This window comes from Macrotis lagotis, chromosome 1 (genome assembly GCF_037893015.1).
Source record: "Macrotis lagotis isolate mMagLag1 chromosome 1, bilby.v1.9.chrom.fasta, whole genome shotgun sequence".
Classification (NCBI taxonomy): domain Eukaryota; kingdom Metazoa; phylum Chordata; class Mammalia; order Peramelemorphia; family Peramelidae; genus Macrotis; species Macrotis lagotis.
This window is the reverse complement of record NC_133658.1, coordinates 819,201,751-819,223,962: the sequence shown is the minus strand read 5'-3', so window position 1 is coordinate 819,223,962 and position 22,212 is coordinate 819,201,751. Positions and strand designations below refer to the sequence as shown.

The 22,212-nt window shown below is 35.4% G+C and overlaps 1 protein-coding gene across 3 annotated transcripts in view; it reads left to right on the top strand.

The window, feature by feature from the left end:
* Positions 1-22,212, top strand: part of GRM5 (glutamate metabotropic receptor 5) — a 739,207-nt gene that overhangs the window by 454,645 nt on the left and 262,350 nt on the right. For all 3 annotated transcript variants that reach the window (XM_074217076.1, XM_074217075.1, XM_074217074.1), the window contains exon 3: positions 679-914. In XM_074217076.1, coding sequence (XP_074073177.1) covers positions 679-914 — 236 coding nt within the window. The remainder of the gene's footprint in view (positions 1-678; positions 915-22,212) is intronic.

Sequence of the window (22,212 nt, the reverse complement as noted above, 5' to 3'; positions counted from 1 at the left end):
GTGCATATGCAAGAAAATAGGGAGAAGATAGATTAGTTCAAAGAAAATTCCATTATTTTATTCTCATCTCCCTTTTATTGACCATGTTATCATCAAAGGAACTGGACCAGTAGGAGACAAACATCCATCCATGACCAGGGAGACATACAAACGGCAAACTGAAAATAAACAGGAATAAATATAGTTATACACAAGCAAAGATAAATACTGAGAGATTCAAAGAGTGTGATCCTTGGTGAGAATATGGAGACCAGGAAAGCTTGAAATCTCATGGTCCAACAGAAGCTACAGTTTAGGGTAATTTCATGAGGACTTTCTGAAAGGAGAAAAGTATTTCCTAAAAGTAGGAGTCATGAATAACTCTATTGTCCCATTTCCACTATCTGCTAACTGTGGTTCACTACTTTCATATTTTAAGTTTGAGCTCTTTCCCCTAATTGATCCTGTGTGTGCAGGTAAAGGGTGTGCTCCCATTTTGGAGAAAATGTAAAACATTTTTCAAATCTTAAAATGCTATATAAATGTCAGTATTGCTAGTATCACTTCTTCTAAGACCTTGTTAAAAAAATCATCATGGAAGTCTTTACAAATCAAAAGAAAATCTTGGTCACATTGTACACAATTTCCATTGCCTAGTAATCTAAGCTCATTATTGTCTCTTTATATCTTTCCCCACAGCGATGGCTGGGCTGATAGGTATGATGTGACAGAAGGATACCAACGTGAAGCAGTTGGTGGAATCACGATCAAACTCCAGTCTCCTGATGTAAAGTGGTTTGATGATTACTACCTTAAACTCCGACCAGAAACCAACCTGCGAAACCCTTGGTTCCAAGAATTTTGGCAGCATCGCTTCCAGTGTCGGCTGAAAGGGTTCTCACAGGAAAACAGCAAATATAATACCACTTGCAATAGTAAGCAGAGTCTTATTGTTTTTCTTTTAAAGGGAGGAAAATGAAAGTCTTGATTGAAATAACTTTGTCTTTGGAAAATGTAGCTGAAAAAAAAAAAGAAGAGAAAATGTAACTGCAATTTACTCCAGAGGATGAATATTGTATAAAAGACCAAATTCTTTTACTGCCAGTACTATATAGATATTAGCTTGAGAAGCTATGTAGACTCTATTGAGATTGGAAATGTTCAGATACTACTCCTTGGAGTGCTTGAGGAGAAGGGAGGGAAAAACATCTCACAAGTTTACATTGTCCATAGGGCATTGCGTTCTGCTGAGGAAAATATTACCAGACTGATGCTATTGTTTGTGGAAAATAAGGCAGATAAACACTTATCATGGAAGACTCCCCTTATTAATAATCCAGTATATAGTAATCAAAATGTATTCATAAAAAGTCATGCTATAACAGAATGTTGCTGCCTTGGCAAAATTCCCTTGCTTTCAGTTCTTGGAGTAATGATCTAAAAATCCAGTTGTCGATAGTAGTAGGTGGATATAGTGAAAATGAATGAATGAATGAGATAAAATGCAGCTATTAATCATTTATTATACACCAGCTAAGTACTAGATGCTCATTTGCCACACCTGCTATTCTGTTTTTGTAATCTAATCAGAATTGAGTTGTGAAAGTAACAACAATAAGAACTCATTCTTATAGCATTTAGTAGGTGTTGGCAAAAATGAAAATAATCTGCATTTATAAAGTACTCTATGGGTTGATGATCTATATGTGATGTATGAGATATTGCCAGGTAAATATAGGATAAAAATGAAGAGGTAGATTCTTCACCTATCAAGAGGAATCTCTGACACAGTGACAGTGCAATTGTGGCTTTGATACCTATTAAATATAAAACGTCTTGAGAGAGAATACTAACCCAAAGGGTAGATTTTTCTAGAGGATGGATGGGTGAATATAGCCAAGAACTTCACAGGAAGTTGCAATCTTAATTCAACTCAAGGTAAGTCAACAAATATTTATTATGTATCACCATATGGATGATACTGTACTTTAAACTAGGGATACACAAATGAAAAATATTCCTTTCCCTCAGAGAGTTTATAGTCTATAAGTAGGAGCATCTTATCTCAGTGAGTAACCATAGCGACTATTATGGGCTAGCTTGCCTAATTTCTATTTTTATTAATATGTGAGTAATAACACTTGTCCAACATTTACTTTCATTAATAGGTAGAACAACAATAGATAGAGTACTGGTCCTGAAGTCAGGAATGTTCATCTTTATGAATTAAATTGCTTCCTCAGATACTTACTGACTGAATGACCCTAGGCAAGTCACTTAACCTTCTTTGCCTCAGTTTTCTCCTCCATAAAATATGTTGGAGAAGGAAATGACACACCACTCTAGTATCTTTGCCAAGAAAATCCCAATTTGGATCACAAAATGTCAGATATGACTGAAATGACTGAATAAAAAGAGTAACACAAAGAATAGTTAACTACTTCTGTTATGGTACCCTGACAATCAATCTTAAACCCTCTCTAAGATATCTTAAACTCCCAATAACAATCAAGAAACTAGTTCTACTAATTTTTAAGAAAGAATATTTATTCTGAAGGTATAGCACAAGCATTAGATATAAAATAATTCAAAAGAATGCAAATGAGCTGGAACATTCTTTCCCTAAAGATATGCAAAGTCCATAGGTAGACTGGCTTCAAACTTAAAAGTAAAATAGGAATTAGGCATAGGCATCCTAACACATCTGACCAAGAGATAATCTGGTCTCTGACCCTGGAATCTTTTCTTTTCCCTTCAAAATTCCCCACCCAGTTTCCTTGGAGAGAGGTGCTCCCTTGCCCAGCTATGATGATTTTTGACTAGATTCTGATGCTGCTACTATGGGTTTTAGTTGCTGGGGGTTTTTTTTGTGTGTGTGTGATCTTAGAGTCACCTTAGACACAGCTTAGTTTACCTATGACCTTCGAAGTTCATGATCTGGTCAATCACTCATTGACTTAAGAAAAGAATAAACTCAAAATATCCAAAAGGAACAGGATTCATTCTTGCACAAGCATATGTAATATATCCAGGGAAATATATTTTGACACCCCTTGTCCACTCAACAAGTCATAACTGTTTTCTTCACTGGTAAATCTCCAGGAAAATGTTAAAGTTCATCTACTTCAAAGTTTCATAAAAACTTTACTAGATCAGGGGTAGCTAGGTGGCGTAGTGGATAAAGCACTGGCCTTGGAGTAAGGAGTACCTGGGTTCAAATCCGGTCTCAGACACTTAATAATTACCTAGCTGTGTGGCCTTGGGCAAGCCACTCAACCCCATTGCCTTGCAAAAACTAAAAAAAAAAAATCTTTACTAGATCAGTCACTTTATCAGTTGTTTCATTCTTGTCCAACTCTGACACCATTTGGGGCTTTCTTGGCAATTATACTACAGTAGTTTGCCATTTCCTTCTCCAGTTCATTTTACAGATGAGGAAACTGAGGCAAATTGGGTTAAGTGGCATGCCTAGTGTTACACAGCTAATAAATGTTAAAAATCTGATTTGAACTCAGCTTTTCCTGACTCTAGGCTGGTCACTAACCACTGAGCTGCTTGGCTACCCACCTTTGGGTCTATAAAGATAATTGTAAGACTTTTCTACATCATGTGGTACTAGCCCTGATTCATGGCTGAATAATAGGTCCTTGAGGTTCCACATGTTGGTTTACCACCAGACAAAGAATACCAGAGCATGATGCATGCTTTGAGTCCTCAATTGACCAATCATCCCACTATAATAGAATCATAGTTCTTGAGTTAGAACATATTTTAGTTTTCACTATTCTAGTACTACCTATCTTTATAGAAATCCCCAGGACAGGTTTTTTTTTGAGAGATTTACAGTCATTTTGATTTAAACAAACAAATCTTCATTTCCCCCTGTCACAGATACTGGGGGGAACCTTAGTTTTTGGAGGAGCTGTGCCTTATCAGCCAAAGATTTTGAGGTTTGTTTAGAGAAACAGATAGATATTAAATATGTGTGATCTAATTTTTTAATGAAGTAGAAGCATCTGGATGTGTAGCCCAGATACTTCTATTTCATTAAAAAAATTAAAAGTACTTCCTTATAAATCTAAAGTGCTTAAAAAACAAACCTATTAAAGCAAATAAATGCAACCAATTTAAAATATATCCAGAAAATTATAGGCAATTTAAAACTATTATCTAATGATTCTAATTTTGTCTATTCTGGACAAATTTCTTAAGATGACATTCTTTTAAATTCATAACCTTGACAGCCAGTGTCATTCAGTCACTGCCTCCTTGACATGAACTCTACCTGTCGCCCACCTTCTGACAAGATTATGACAGTTTGCAGAATGTTAGTGGTGTCCCAGATGCTCAGATCTCTTTTAAAGCTAGCTAAGGTTACATTGGCTTCACAAACTAGAAATCTTCCTCCTACAGTCAGCTACAGATAAGTAGAACAACCCATACTCGATCTCACATTACTGTTATTTTCTTCACACAGTTCCTCTCTCCACCCCCAATACCCTTCATTAGCTGTTAGAATGCCCTTATTCTGTAACAATAAGGGAAAGGGAAAGAGAATGAGGAGCATAAAGAAAGATCCTCTAGGTTTGTATGTATAGAGATGAGTTTTAGAGTCTTTGGGTGCTAATCATTTAGGCAATGGACTTGGCAGGGCTACAAATATTCCTCTTAGGTCAAATGAAACTTTGATTATGTGATTGGTATTATTTATACTTTTTAAGTTATATGTATCTTAAATTCTTGCAATTCACTTTCTAAATATACTTTCCAACACACTCTTAATATGGTCAGAAAAAATTCTTTAAACTATAGTAACAATGAGTAAGACAATGAGAGGTGCAGATGGAAATAATCAGTATCACCGCAGGACTTACCTGTTCTAGATAGTCTTCCATTATTTATCACCCCTGTAAGAGGTAGTTGATATTTTCTTGTTTTATGTGCTTAGATCTGCTGAGTTAAAGCCCATTATAATCCTTGTAATAGCTGAAGAAATGGGCTTTCCGATAGGGATTAATGTGACAGTCTTGGCTTAACATATGCTTTGGATCATATCCTTCCTATAGTTGTTTTTAATGCCAGAAAACTCAATTCTCGATTTAAGATTCTATTTTAAAGGGAAATAATATGGAATAAAGTCGAACAAGAAAATATCAACTGCTTTTGGTATTCACAAGGGCCATTAGTCAAACGTCTTGATTGCAAGTTGCTGAATTCACAGTATGTAGAAAACAAGATTAAGGATGCTACTCAATTAAGCACTGACCCTAATACATGCATTTCCAGAAGTCTGATTTCAATTTGCCACATGTTCATCATCAATTAAAAGTCATCCAGTGATCTTCATCCATATGACTGCAGCTTCAGTTCTACAAAGCTAAAAATAGTTCCTTGTTATATAGGGAATTTTAAATGTAAAGATGTTAAAAACCACACTTGAAAGTGGTAGTAATCAAACACAGTCTAAGCTATGAGACATGTAACTTTTCTTATTTTAAATCTGAGCAGGATTGATGTCAAGGCCACACAGAAATCTCTAATTTTTCCCTCTGATACAGGGTGTCAGGACTTGGAACTTTGAGAACTCAGAGTAAACATTCTATCTGAGGTTTACTACATATGTGATCATGCAAGTCACTTAAACACTACCAATTTTAGTTTCTTTAACTACTAAAAGAAATACCATATTTTCCCATGAATAAAATACTCCTAAGTCCATTTCATTTCATAAACCAAAGCAGCAATTGGTCTTCCTTTGAAATCAGTCACTTCTTTTTCATTAGCAATTCTTCTTACCTCCTGCTGAACCATTTTTGTGAACACAGAAATTCCAATGGCCCTCTGCTCTTCAACCCATCTCTTCAATTGCCTCTCTAAATCAGGTCATTTGGCTGACTTTCCTCTCATGGACTTCTTCTGCCATGGCATTTTCAGTAGGGTTTCTTCTTCCCATAGCCAGGTAGCCAGTCTCAGATTGTTTTCTCAGTTGAAGGAGGCCCAAACTTATGTTCAGCAGCATGATTTCCATTGACTTTTGCAAAGTGAATCACTTTGAACTTCCATGAAAATCTTTTCTAATCCATTTCTGGGCAGAATGTGGCAAAATGTAACCTAATGTACTGGTAACAAATGTAAAACAATGAGCACAAAGGCAACAAGCATGAAAAAGTGTGAAATGCAAGTAAAAAAATCTACAACCATTGTATAAGATGCTGCCAGTTTTTAGACCTCAAATTATTCTGAAATGGATGCATCTTATACATGGGGAAATATGGTCCTAGAAATAGAATCAACATGGTCACACAGTAGATAGAGCACTGGTCCTGGAGTCCAGAGGACCTAAATTCAAATCCAACATCCGGCCTCAGACTCAAATTACCTAACTGTGTGATCTTAAGCAAGTCACTTAACATCATTGCCTTGCCAAAAAAAAAAAATACAACACAAACAAAAAAGAAATACTAAAAATAATAATTTAGTGCTTATTTTACAGGGTTGTTAGAAGGATTAACTGAGCCAAAGTGTGTAGATATTATGAGAAGATAGCTGGTAAGAGTCAAAAAGTTTAAAGTCCCACTTTTGACATGTGCTGGCTATGTGACCCTGAGCATGTCCCATAATTCAACCCCTTACTATAGCCAGGCCAGACAGTAAGACTATAAGATGCAGATCATTGATAGTTTGTTTTGGTTAAGGGAACTTTCTCACAGAGTAGCTCCTCCACTGATAAATGTACCATATTAATTTCTATTAGATGATGATGGTGGCAGTGATGACAGTATCAGCAATTATAGGGGTTAAAATTCATTTAGAATTCAAGAAATTAACTGTACTGGAACTAGAGTACCATCACAGGTTAAAATTATTGTCCATAATAACAGTACATAAACATTTAAGAACATTTTCAGTTGCTATCATCAAAGCAAATATCTGTAATGGTTAATGAAGGACTTTTAAAAGATGGAAAGCCAATGAAAATGGTAACAGTCTTATTGGAAGAGGGTTGAGCATATATCATACCCATTTTCCTATCTGTAATTAGAGTCATACCAAAAATTCATTTAGAGTGTCAACTCAAGATGAGCTCCATTTCAATACTTTTATTCAATTTTGGAAAACATTTATACTATCTACCTTTGTAGTAACCTAGAAAATATTAAATATCAAAAATATTATAGCAAGACAATGACCATTTCTTTCTCCATAAGATGAGAAAAATGAGATAACTACATGAATAATCCTAATTACAACTACTTAATGAGTTGAAATATACTTCAGAAATTTAACTATCTTTCATAGACTGACAAATGACAACTCTCCATTCTGCAAATAAATACTTCAAGATATCCTGGAGAATTTATTCAATTACACTCTTCTGGAAATAGTCATTATAGAGCAAACCATTGTCCACAACATTAATCCATATAAACATAATAAATTTAGTAGATGATGCCATTCCCAATACTCATATTTTCTATCATGGAAATTGAATGGAATATTGGAATGAAAAACTTTCAAATTGTAGGAAAGATCAAAATAATATGAAAACAAGTTAATAATAATAAGAATAACTAGCATTCCTGTGGGTCTTCGAGCTATTCAAATCATATGACATCTCATGTAATCCTCACCATAACTCCAGGAGGCAAGTGTCACTATTATATCCTATTTTATAGATAAGGAGGTCAAGGCTGAGTGATGTTAAAAGACTTTCCCAAAGTTGCACAGCTAGGAATTGTTTGAGACAGGATTCAACCTCAATTCTTCTTGACTCTAGGTCCAATTTATTATGTGTTCTGGCTACCTTCCCAGAATGGGATATATAATATATTTATTGTCCATCTACTATAGGAGGTGTATCAAGGATGCTTTCAGTCAACTTATAGAGCAAAGGCTCTTAATATGGGGGCTTTTGAATTTGTGTACTTTTTTTTATTTTCATTGCATTCATTACATTCAAAATAATTGGATAATTTTGCAGTCTTAAGCATTTTAAAACTTTGCCATACTGCCCTAGGAGTCCATGAACCACAAAAAAAGGCTAATGACTTTTATAGAGAATGAGCTTACATTTTAAAAATATTCACCTACAGCAGCACTTATTTTCTGTCAAATCATTTCAATCTGGACCCTATGAAAAAAAATGAGAAAAATGTGGGTAACAATAACAACAATATAACTAAAATTCATTGTCTCCATGACTACACAGTATGGTAGGGAAAGTCTTTTATGTTCAAAGACAACCTATTGATAACTCCACTCAGATACTCAACACTTCAGTCAAACTAGATGCCCTTCCCTCCTGTGCTTTTGCTTACTTCTGTCCCCATCCTTTAAGCATTCTCCAGCACCCATCTCTGCCTGCTGACATTCAGTCATCTTTCAAAGCTTGGATCAAATGCTGTTCTATTCAGCCTTCTGTAAAACTTCCCAGGAGGAGGAATGCTTTTCCTCACCTAGTCTAATATCCCTTTGTTTGTCCCTATGTACTCATGGTGTTGTGATATGTCCTATATCCATTTACAGACCTTTTATTTGAATCCAGATTTTCTGACTCTAAATCAAGCCCTCTTCCCTTTGAACTGCATTGCCTTGCTCTACTTGAATTTTCAAAATGACCATTTGTCCTTAGAGGAAAATCAAAACCTGAAACATAAAAAGGGAGAATGCATGAAAGAAATGAGCTAGGTTTGAATAGGACCCAAACTACAAGGTTTTTTAGAGGGAGTTTTCCAGAAATAGGTAGAAAATAATAGAGTAACATCTTATAGGATAGTTTATAGCATATTGGGCTTGAAATCAGGAAAGTATGGCCTTAAAACTTGACATTTATTGCTGTATAATTCTAAACAAGAAAACCCCATAGACAGTATTAAAATTCTAAAAGATAAAACATGGAAAGATGAGCCCCTCAAATCAGAAGGGTCGGGCATTCTGTGGTCCATGGGATCATGAATGATCAGATATGGTTTTACAAGTGATATATAACAACAATCCTGGGTAATTCCCTTTATCTCTCTGAGGCTAGAATTCCTCATTTAGATAATATGTATATATATATGTATGTATGTATGTATATATATGCACGTATACATATATAGATTTATCTTGTGAGATCTGATTGTTAAATTGTTTTTTTTTTATTTTATTTTTATTTAAGGCAATGGGATTAAGTGACTTGCCCAAGGTCACACAGCTAGGCAATTATGAAGTGTCTGAGCTCAAATTTGAACTCAGATCCTCCTGACTCCAGGACAGTGATCTATCCACTGAGACACCTAGCTGCCCCGATTGTTAAATACCTTAAAATACCTTAAAAAGAAATAAAACCTCTAAATCAGGGTTTGATTTATTATATAGATTTGTGAATATGATGGAGAAAATTTAAAGATTGTAGATTAAATTTAGAAATGTACCCTCCTTTGATTTTTTTCCAAAGAGCTGATAGTTGAACATTTCCCAGCATACTATGCATATATACAGCTATATCCTCTGACATGAACTACCCTGAAACTGTCATTACATAGCATAAGATTGAAGGGTCATACAATTTAGAGAAGGGCAGCTGGCAGCCATGATGGCTGTGTCCACAAGCAAGTCACTTAACTCTGTAGTTCCTCATTTGCAATGAACTGGAGAAGGAAATGGCAAACCACCCTAATATCCTTGCCAAGAAAACCCCAACACAGACAGTTGGATACAAGTGAAAAACAATTGAACACCTGAACACAATTTAGAGATGAGAATATTAAATATCACCAAGTTCAACCCTCTCGTTTTGAAAATGTGAAAACTGGGGCAGCCAGGTGGCGCAGTGGATAAAGCACCAGCCCTGGAGTCAGGAGTACCTGGGTTCAAATCCAGTTTCAGACACTTAATAATTACCTAGCTGTGTGGCCTTGGGCAAGCCACTTAACCCCGATTGCCTTGCAAAAAAAAAAAAAAGTGAAAACTGAAGTGAAAAAAGTTGAAGTGGTCTTCTAAAGGGCACATCAATAGCAGTCAGGTAGAGATTCAAAGTCAAGTTTTCTAATTTCACTTCCCTTACTCTTAACTCCATATCACACTGCCTCCTATGACTGATCAGGATAAAAGCTGTCATGTGTAGCCACAGATTATAGCAAAACTGACAGACTTCCCCTGATTCTGCATTTCATGCTACCTAAAACTGTGCTCTAAACAATGATCTCCAAGTTGAAAACCTCACCCAGATGAGGGATGATACCAGAGGAGGAAACCTGATCAATCAACTGGAGTGATTAAAAAGGGTTAGCATCCCACCGTCTCCATTACAACTAATTGCTAGTTTTACCTCCAACAAGACAGCAGCACCCCTCTTCCTATTATTACCAGCACTAATCCATTCACCCCCTCTTCCTTCCCCCCATTGCTGACCTCACCTGGCTGGGCAAGCTCCCAATCTCCCAGAGCAATTATAAATGAATGAGATCAGGTTACCTGCACTGATACTGGTGTAGGCAAAGTTGTCTCTCTCCTCTTCCTTTAACTATACCCTATTCCCAAGTCACCTTGAGGTTATGGCAGTTACTCTGGGGAAGGCATTCTAAGACAATAGCCACTAGATAATAATACTGTGATTCTTCTCCCCGTGTTTCATTTTATTAAAGGATTAGAATTAGTCATGTGGAATGATCAACCATGGATAAGTTAAAATCCCTATTTTTAGATTTCATACTTTTCCCCCAAAATCTAACCCTCTTCAAAATTGATCTACTTCAATTAAGAGTAACATCATCCTTTTAATTAATCAAGTTCATATCCTTTCCATCAATCTTGAATTGTCGCTAAATACAAACAGGTTTACTCCCTTTCTTTTTTATGCACCACCAATAACTCATTCAGGTCCATATCCAGTCTTAGCTAGACTATTGGAAAAGACTCTTAGTCTCTTGAATCTCAAATTTCTCCCTAACTATTCCATCCTTTACTGAAATGCCAAAGGGGTTTCCCAAACCACAGATCGGACTAAATCATCCTTTTCCCCCACCCCCACTCAATCAATACTTAGAGCTCCCTATTGACACTGACAGAATATGATTTCATCTTTGTCTCTTTTATTTTATTTGTTGAATAGTCTTCTAATGAACATCATCAAAGGTATAGCAGTTTGTTGATGAGTCCATTTTCAGCTATATCCAACTCTTCCTGACGCTTCTTGGGACTTTCTTGGCAAAGATTCTAGAGAGATTTGTCATTTCCTTCTCTAGCTCATTTTACAGAAGATGAAACTGAGTCAAATAGGATTAAGTGAGTGATTTGCCCAGAATCACTCAATGTCTGAGGGCAGATTTGAATGCAGGTCCTCCTGATTCCAGGTCCAGCACTCTACCTACTTGGCACCTAGCTATCCAGTAAAGTACTACAATTTATCATTAATAAATAAGCAGAAATGAGTATATTTTTGTGTATGATAGATTTTCTTACTGATACTCAGTCAAAAATGTGGCAGCCAATAAAAATATTTAAATCTTAAGTGGAAAATGATTCAAATTCTCTTTTATTTCTACAAGGCAATAATGAGCCAAACTTGTTTATAAATCCACCCCTTTTAGATTCTTATTTAGGTGAATAATTGACAGTTGCAACTATTTTTCCCCTCTTTATCTTTTATTATTTAATCAAGATTCCTTGATACTTGGTATTCCAACCTTTCTACTTAAAGCACTTCAAAAATTAAACATCTGGATATTTCTGATCCATGATTTTAACCTATAAGTACACTCTGCTTACAATAGCTATCACTCTTGGAGAAAGAATTTGTAAATCCATAATCCCAAATATATTTTGCATTATATGATGGATTTGTCTGTGTTGTTTAAAAACAGAAGTCTTACCTTTGTAATTACATTTCATATAGGCAAATATCAAATAATAAGAGTTTGTGTCATAGACAGAGTTTTTGATTTAGAATCAAGAAAATTGACAAGTTTTGTGGAAATGGGCAAGTCATTCCAACTCTCTGATTCTCAGGCAACACTATAAGACTATACATTATAGATGGACCACGATTTGTTATTCTAGAATTGAGAATTTACACAATAATAAAGCTACTTTCTTGATATGTTGTTATAATATCAAAATGACTTGGCATTCTTTGAGTATTCATAGATTGAAGAGTGAGGAAAATCCAAGTGAAAAAAGAAGAAAAACCCATGATGTATGTGTCAGATGAAAATAAGCCTATGCTTTTATTCTCTCTTTTCTAAAAAAATAAATAAAAATTCCATAAATTGATTTTTCAATATCTCTATTATAAAGAATTGAATGTTTCTAGGAATGGGATAAATAATTTGAACAATTATGGCCTGTTGAAAATTACATTAAACATTTAGAAATTTAAAAATGATCTCTCTCCTCTCCAGAAAATATGTTCTTTTTTTAAAAAAAGTTTTATTACACTCTGAACATCCTTTCCCTCTTTTTAGACATGAATGAGCCATCCATTTACCCAAGTGTTTTTCATTTTAAAATTAATTACCCCTTTCATTGTACAGCAAGATTGAAAATGAGTTTGAAAAATATTGAAAATACTTCCCAAAGTTGAGCAATCAAAATGATTATATGCTGTGATGAAAAAGCCAAGCTTCAAGGAAGAATGAACAGAGACAGCAGGGGAAAATAGATACCACTGGGCGATATCTATAAAAATAAGAATCAATTACTGATTAATCAGTTATTGATTAAGAGATTACTTTGTGCCAAGACCCAGGTTAGGTGCTGGGAATCCAAAAGCTAAAATAAAAATGTCCCTGATCTCAAACAGCTTCCACACATCTAAAGAGAGAATGTGTACAACCTAAACTAAATAAACAGAAAATAAATGGAAAGTAATTTGCAAAGTAAAAGAAGCATTAGGAGTTTGATCAAGGGATGAATTTTGAAGAAAACTAGAGAATACATTACAAGTATTGGGGAGAGTCCAAGTCACCATTTTTGGCTAGAAAGTAGAACTCTTGAATAGAAGTAATGTGTAATAAGAATGGAAAGTTACCTAGAGTCAGATTATGGACTTCTTAGATTTCCAAACCGAAGATGTTATTTAATCCTAGAAGCAACACACAACCATTGAAATGTTTTAAGAAAGGAAATGGAGAGATCAAATCTAAGACAGCTAAGGTGGCACAGAGGATAGAGCACTGGCCCTGGAGTCAGGCAGACCTAAGTTCAAATCTGGCTTCAGACACTTAATAATTACCTAGCTGTGTTAACTTGGGCAAGTCACTTAAACTTATTGCCTTGCAAAAAATGAACAAATGATCTAAACTGGATAAAATGGGGGTGGTCTCAAAAGGAAGGTACTACAATTACTAGGACTAGAAAAAGTTTCTTGCAGAAGGTGAAACTTGCTGAAATTGGAAGGAAAACAAGTATTCTGGGAGGTGGAAAGGAAAAGGGAGAGTATTCTAAGCATGGAACACAAGTAGGGGAAAGACTGGAATTCACGAGATTTTCATCCAGGAGCAGTAAGGATGACAGTGTCCTTGGATTTCTGAGTATGTGAAGGAGAGGAAAGTTGACAAGGGACCAGCTGATGAAGGGATCTCAAAGCCAAACAGAGAATTTTATATTCATTCCTGTAGGTATTAGGAAACTACTGGAGTAAATTGAATTAATGAATGGAGTGTGGAGGGGAAGGGAGTGTGGTGAGATCTACACTCTTAGAAAATCAGTGTGATAGATGAAATGATGATTGGGTAAATTAGAAGGAATATGGAGTATGCAGGAGGAGAAAAAAATTCTGGAAAAGAGTGACAACTCTAGGACTAGAAAAGAACTAGTGTTCTGCATATACATATATGTATGTATGTGTATATATATATATATAGAGAGAGAGAGAGAGATTTATGTTTCATGCACATTTATAAGTATACTTAATATATATCCTATATTCATATATCATTTGTAAATATATTTATATGTATTTTAAATGTATACATATATACAGGTAAATCCCTACATTTATATATACAGTAATGTGGATATGTCAATATATATTAACTGTATAGAGTTAAGGGATAGCTAAGTGGCTCGATGGATAGAGCACTGGCTTTACAATCAGGAGAACTGGAACTGGAATCTAGACTCAGACAGTTGAAACTTATTAACTTGGACAAGACACTTAATCCTGATTGCCTTGTATCCAGGGCTGTCTCCATTCATCCTGATTCACATCTGGTCACTGGACCCAGATGGTTCTGGAGGAGAAAGTGAGACTAGTGACTTAGCACAGCCCCCCTTTATTCAAATCCAGTTCCATATACTTGTCATGGCTCATGTCTCTTCATGTCATGATCTTCCTTGAGAACAAAGGACAAACATCATCATGTATATACATGTGTAAGCATCTGTATATATACAAAAATATATGTGCATATGCATACATACTTATATGTGTAAATGTGTATACACAAACACACACTGTCCCATGATGGATAGAGCATTGGACTTAGAATCTGAGCAAACCCTAGGCAAGTCACTTAACCCTGTTTGCTTTAGTTGCTAAAATGTACTAGAGAAGGAAATGTTAAATCATTCCAGTATCCTAACCAAGAAAAGAATGACTGGGTTTAGGAGGGGAAAAGAATATGTTCTGTTTGGGACACTTTGAATTATAATGCATATAGGACCTCCATTTCAACATATTCAATAAATACTTAGTGATGTGGCTCTGCAAATTAGGAGGAAGTCTCAGGATCTGGAATTTCCTGACATGGGGATGATAATACCTTTTGAGCTAATAAGGCCTGTGGGCATATGAGAGCCAGACAAAGAGATAGAATATAGAGGCAGAAAGAGACAAAGACAGAGATAAGACAATGGAGACTAGAGAAGAGTCTTAGGTCACATCCACAATAGGGCATGTAATTTATAATATGAAATAATCTATTTTATGAAACTTAGAGTGACCAAAGAAGGAGAAGAACCATGAAGAATCAGTGCCATGAAAACTTATAGGGGAACGAATATCCAGGAAAAGAGGTATCGATACTGTGAAATACTTTAGAGAAGTCAGGAAGAATAAGAACTGAGAAAAAAAGATATTAGATTTTACAATTAAGACATTACTGATAACTTTGGAGAGAACAGGTCCAGTTGAATGCTGAGGTGGAAATACAGACTGCCAAGGAATTCAAACATAAGTAAGAGACAACTTTGCATAGGAATTTGATTGCCAAAAGGAAAAATGAAGGATGTTATTTATTTGAAGGGAAGACAATTAGGGATTTTCTTTAAAGACTGAAGACAATTTGATTATATTGTATCAAAGATGGAGATAGTAGAGAGGAAAATATTGAAGATTAATATGTGAAGATGATTAGGATGGTGGGAAGTTTGTTCCAGGAGTAGCAAGAAGGCTGTTGAGATGTGTTCTAAAGGCTGAAAGGAATTGGGAGATGAAGCTAATAGAATAATTAGGTACCTTTTTTAAGAAATGCTAAGATAAAGATGGTACAAGTATATAAATCATGAAGAAATAATACTTAGTTTAGAGTTTTTGTTCTGTCTTTTCCTAACTAGTAGTTCAGTGGTTGGAGTTCTGGGTCTGGGATCAGAACTCCTAAGTTCAAATATCATCTCAAACACTTATTGAATGCTTATGTGCTATTTTATTGAATATATTTCCTTATTAGTCATAATGTGAAAGAAGATTCAGAACAAAAGGGGAAAAAAATCCATGAGAAAGAAAAAACAACCATAAAATCAGTTTCTTAAAAAAGTGAAAATAGTAGGCTTTGATCTCCATTCAGATTTCACAAATCTTTCTCTGAATGAGGATGTCATTTTCCATCATACTTTTAGAACTAACTATCTTTGATCATTATTCTGCTTAGTAGAACTAAGTCTATCATAGTTGTTCATTCACAGTGTTGTTGTTAATGGGTACAATATTCTACAGGTTCTTCTCACTTCATTCAACAATAGTTCATGTAAGTCTTTCCAGGTTTTTCTGAATGAAATTCACCTGTTCATTATTTCTTACAGAACATCACAGTCATATGCCACAATTTTTTCAGTCATTTCTCAACTGATAGACATTCCCTCCATTTCTTTGCCACTACAAAAAAGAGATGCTATAAATATTTTTGAACATGTAGGCCTTTTCCTCTTTTTTATGATCTCTTTAGTATGCAGACCTAGTAGTGGTATCACTAAATTAAAGGGCATGCACAGTTTTATAGCCCTTTGGGCACAGTGACAAGTTGCTCTCCAGAATGGTTGAATCAATTCACAACTCCACCTAGAGTGAATTAGTGTTGCTGTTTTCCCATATCCCCTCCAACACTGAACATGTTCATTTTTGTCACTTTAGCCAATCTGATAGGTGTGAGATGGCACCTCCAGTTGGTTTAATTCACATTTATCCAATCAATAATTATTTAAATTATTTTTCATATAATGGCATTGATTTATTTATCTGAAAACTGTCTCTTCATATCCTTTGACCATTTGTCAATTAGAAAGAGCATGATTCTTTATATCCATGTTCAGTCATTTTTCAGTTGTGTTACCCCATTTGGAATTTTCTTGGAAAAGTTATTAGAATATTTATCATGTCCTTTCTCCAGGTCATTTTACAATTGACTTGTCCAGTATTTGAAATCAAGAGGATGAGTCAACTCCAGTCTTCCTGTTCTATCCTCTGTGCCACCTCACTGACCATCCTTATATCCATATATTAATAATATCGCACCAATTTGTCTCCATGATGGAGTCTTCTCCTGCCTTACAACTTTGAAATCTTCCCTTTTTTAGTCCCTATGCTGATACAACTGTAACTAGTTTCTCAACTTCAACTTTTTTCCTTGAGCTTCTTTTCATTAAACTAGCACTTTCAGAGAAAACCACCCTCCCAAAAAGGAGCATTTTAGAAAATGTTTGAAGTGGACTTATTTTTCACCTGAGGAAAGTATGCATAATGGACTTTTAGTTTCCATGGTGATCCATAAAGAGAATGTAGTAGTATTTATCCCTAGATTCCTTTTTCCACATCGTCCAGGTTAAGGTGTCATGGCATATTAGCTGAAAACAGAAATTTCTGGTCAAATGTTCCCATGCCAGTGAAAAGCACCTGTCCCCATTCCTGGATCATGCATCTTTGCCTCATCATTAGGAGCTCTTCTTTGGAATATGCTGGAATAGAATAAAATTGGGACTGAGTTTCTCCTCTGGAATAATCAGTCACATACTCCTGGTTCTGAGACGTTGTTTCTAGGTTCACAACACTGACAGTTGTAGAGAAGAGATGCCCAGACCAGATGCCTAAGATATAAATGACACAATGCTACAGTTTCAGCATTAAAGCTGCTTAAAAGTCTTCTGTCATGGCTCTTGTCTCTTTGTGAAAATTCTATGCATTGCCTTAAATAAATAAAAAATTTTTTTTAAATTCTATGAGTGACATTTACTATTGAAGATAGTCAGGAATTTAATTTATTCCAGTTATCCCCAGAAGGAAGAACTAGTAGCCAGAGTAGAAGCTGCAAAATATCAGGGGGAAAAAATCTCTCCTAATAATTAAAGTTACACCAAAATAGGATGAGAGCATTCTTGAATTAAAGAGTTTCCTGTCCCTAGGGGTCTTCAAGAGAAGACTAAAGGTTGAATGACCATTTTGGGAGTAGAGAGATTTTTTTTTCTCAGGTACATCTTGAACCAGATGACCTGTGAGCTCTTATATGACTCAGGATTCTGATTATACAGTATCCGTGTATAAGCCAAATCCATATTTCTTCAGCAATATATAAGTGGTCCAGCAATTTCTATCATCATGTAAAGCTCAGGATAAATAAATAGAAAAATTTGTATTTCCTTAAGTCCTATGTAAGAACAAATTATGACATATGGACAATAGAACTGAACTAACTACAGGATAAGAGACTGTGTTGTTTCTTCAGTTTGGGTTTTTTGATAGATCATTTTTTTTGTCCTGATTTGATTTTATGTTCAGATTTGAAATTCCTTCAGCAAAAAAAAAAGCAAAAAACCCCCTCTAATTACAGAAACTCCTGTAGCATATAGTTTTAGACAGGTTAGTTGGAACCTGAGAGGTGAAATAATTTGTCCGTTTTTGCATTGTTCTCATAGGCAAAACACGGATCCTAGTCTTACTGACTCCAAAAGTTAATCCAGAACATCAGACCAGAAGTATGCTTTGATTATAGTTGAGTTGAAATAAATAGATTAAACTATAGATCCAGAAATTACGCCAAAAGATAGATTAGTTTGTTATCATTCCTATGGTAGCATGTGTCCTTACTAACAATAACAGATCCAAGAATACAGATATTTCCAAAGAATTCATCTGATTCAATGTCTAGACTCCCTTCTCTATAGTTGAAACTTTAACATTGGAAACCCACAGACCCATGCCTAGAGTTTGTGGAGAGAAAAACCAAAGTAGGTTAGCCATCAAACAAAATACTAGTTCCATGTGGGAAAGAATCAAGTATTTTGCTTTCACATGGGTGAGAAAGGATATTGCCAGAATCTCACAGATGTCCATGAGGATGATGCATTACAGAAGCCAGGATGTCTGGTCTTTGTGGAAACCCAAGAGATGCCTATCAGTTTATAGGAAGGAGAGAGTTAGAAAAAAGGGAAAAAGATGATTAAATAAATAACTTTGCAGGGGTTGAATGAGAGTCTGTGGTATTGTACTTTGCACCTGCTCAAGGAGGTAACAGTTCTTCCTTATTAGTATGAGGAACAGGATGAGGAAAACATATGGAGGCAAATGTATTGATTAGATTATGACTTCAACCAATGATTTTCACAAAGAGGAAGGAACAAGCCTTTTAAAGTGCATATAAGACCTAGGATTTCCAGGATTTGGAGCCCCTATCCCCTTAAGAAAGAGGTGACCCCTTGTTAAAACATCTTAATAAAAGCCATTTTAATCACTCTGGACTAAGTATTCATGAGCCATATATAACATTCCCTACCCTTATGGTGGTAAGGATCCAATATAATAGGAAGACTAAATAACATCCAGGAGAAATCTGGTCTAGTAGATTAATGTTTTGTTTTGTTTATATTTTTAAAGTCTGTATGAAAATTGAGAAGTCCAAACATTCATAATAACTGAGTAGTTTCTAAAGTTTCCCATCAGCTAACTAGTCAGTTATTATGTACACAAACATCTTAAAGAATTTCGGAAAATGCTATTGATGTTCCTACTGAACATCTCACACATAGTAAATGCACTGTTGTAGGAGGATTGGGACATTGATGCATTGCTGGTGGAGTTGTGAATGGATCCAACCTTTCTGGAGAGTGACATGGCACTATGCCCAAAGAACAATAAAACTATTCATACCCTTTGACCCAGCAATTCTAATTCTAGGTCTACTTCCAGAAGAAATTATTTTAAAAAATGGGAAAAACCCTACATATTCCAAAATATTCATAGCAGCTCTTTTTGTGGGGTAAAGATTGAAAATTGAGGGGATGCCCATTAATTGGGGAATGACTAAACAAGTTATGGCTCATGAATATTATGGGAATACTAGTGTTTTATAAGAAACCCTAAATGGTCAGACTCTAGAGAAGCATGACATCACTTACAGGATCTGATGCTGAGTGAAGGGAGTAGAAGCAAGAGTACAATGTACACATCAGCAACAACATTATGAGATGAACAACCTTGATGAAAGCAATTCCTCTGGGCAGTCCAGAGAGCTAGGCCAACTGTATTTGACTGGTTATGGACTATATTATCCCCAACCAGAGGAAGAAAAACAAAACAAAACAAAACACACAAGGAAAAAGCCCTCCAGAATCTGATGAACATTTTATAGAAATTATCTTTTATGTTTCTCTTTCCCTTAATCCTAAATCCTCATGCCAAAAATTACTAATTTGTTAACATGTTTAACCTGACTATTCCCAACTGAGGGAAAGAGGATGGGGAGGGTGGAGGAAAATTTTGTAACTTGGAAATATGCTTGTACATAGGGATGAAAATAAATAAATAATTTTTTAAATAAAGAAAAAGCATTGGGACAAAGGTCTAATTGAGGCTTAAACTCTTCTGTTTCTTTTTTTTCCCCTCTATTGTGTTCCTTCCCTCCCCTACTTCCTTTACATTCTTATGGTAGGTGGAGATAAAATCATATACCAGGTTTTTCTTTGTTGTGCTGAATACAGTTATTTACATCTTAATGGTCACCTTCCTCTAACATCTAAGAGGTAGAAACAAAAGCTTCCCCTGAGAGCATTTCTCTCCTCTTAGTTGGCTTCTTCAGGCCTTCCTAAAGACCCAGAGTATATTTTTCTCTTAGAATAGAGATACTGAAACTTAAAATAATTTGCTATTATTATGGCATTTGCTTCCTGTGAAAGGAGTGAGAAGACAAGTGGGAATACTAGGTTTTCCTTCCTCTTCCAAGCTGACCTTTCTTTTTTAACCTTATTAAAGCAGGTCCTCAAAAGCCCATTTTAATTTAACATCAGAATAGATTATTCTTCCACACTCAGACTATCTCTCTACAAATATTTGCTTGGAAGAGAGAAAATATGTTGAATAAAATCAAGTAACCAATTATTTTAAAAACAAATATAATTCATTCAGTCAGGAAATATTAATGACTTGTTCAAGATAATATAATTTTTAAAATATTTCTGTATGGAATTTGACCTTGCTGCTTCCCAAATCATGTCCCCAACAATCCAATTTGTAGAAATTGTTAAACCTCACTGACTATTAGACTCTTTATATTACTGGCAGATGCTATTTACCATTTATAGTCTGACAGTCTTATAAAATGCCTATTATTTCATTAATGTCTGAAACAAATATACTAGTAATGGCCCTGCCACTGTTAATACTTTTTTCTCTTTTTCCCTAAATGAACTTTCTTCTTCCCCTACTCTTTCCCAAGAAAAGCTCCCACATAAAGTAATTGAATTATCACTCAGTTTACCTTGTGATAAATGTTTTTAAGGAATATATATATAAGATTGTGAAGAGTATGACAATCTATTGCCTTATGATTTCATTCAGAATCCTTAGTAGGAAAGAAGGAAATAAACTTTTATTAAAAACCTATTAGGTTGGGGCAGCTAGGTGCCGTAGTGGATAAAGCACCAGCCTTGGAGTCAGGAGTACCTGGGTTCAAATCCGGTCTCAGACACTTAATAATTAGGTAGCCATGTGGCCTTGGGCAAGCCACTTAACCTCGTTTGCCTTGCAAAATCCTAAAAAAAAAACCTATTAGGTGTCAAGCACTATGTTTAATGCTTTAGAAATATTACTTAATTTAATTCTCACAACTCTGGGAGGTAGATGCTATAATTATCAACCATGTTTTACCCTGGGCAAGTCACTTAACCTCTTTCTGCCTTGCTTTCCTAAACTGAAAATGTCACTTTCAATGGAGTTATAATCAAATTTTTCTTCCATCTAACTCCAAGCTATAGTAGGATGCAATCACTTTATAACTCACTTTGTGAATTGAGAACATAATGTGTGATGCCATCCTCTTCTTGGAATCATTGCAAGGAGTCCCCCAGGAGTGACTGAATAATGGCTGGAATCTTTTTCATTGACTCTCTAGCTATCATCACAGTCTGGATCCAGTTCCATGTTTCAAAAGACCATGTCTGTCAAGTATCCCAGGTAGAGGTCTCCCCTTTTTCTACCCCAATCACATGTCATGCAGCCTATGGTTTGTCCTGAAACCTCAGTTTGCATAGCCTTGAATTTCTGAATTCCTTACCAGTTATAATGATCTTTTTGTTGCTTCTTTTGATGCCCCCTTAATGCAACTTCTACATTTTCTTTCTCTTCTAAGCTTATGATAGCTGATGACTTCATCCACATCTACCACATCTCAGGTTGCCTACAAGAGTGCACTGCAAACATTTTCTTCAGTGAATTTTTTTTTTTTATCATTCATCCATATGTGTAGTCACTGGTTACTTCAGTTTGGTTCTGCCTATGAGGGATCATTATTCAGACTCAGAAAAGCAAAGGTGAAAATTTTATTTTTTTTTCAGGTTTTTTTTTGGAAGGCAAACGGGGTTAAGTGGTTTGCCCAAGGCCACATGGCTACCTAATTATTAAGTGTCTGAGACCGGATTTGAACCCAGGTACTCCTGACTCCAAGACTGGTGCTTTATCCACTACGCCACCTAGCCGCCCCTAAAGGTGAAAATTTAAAAAAAAATTATTAAAAAAGTTATGAAACATAGGAAGGGCTGGGGGAGAGA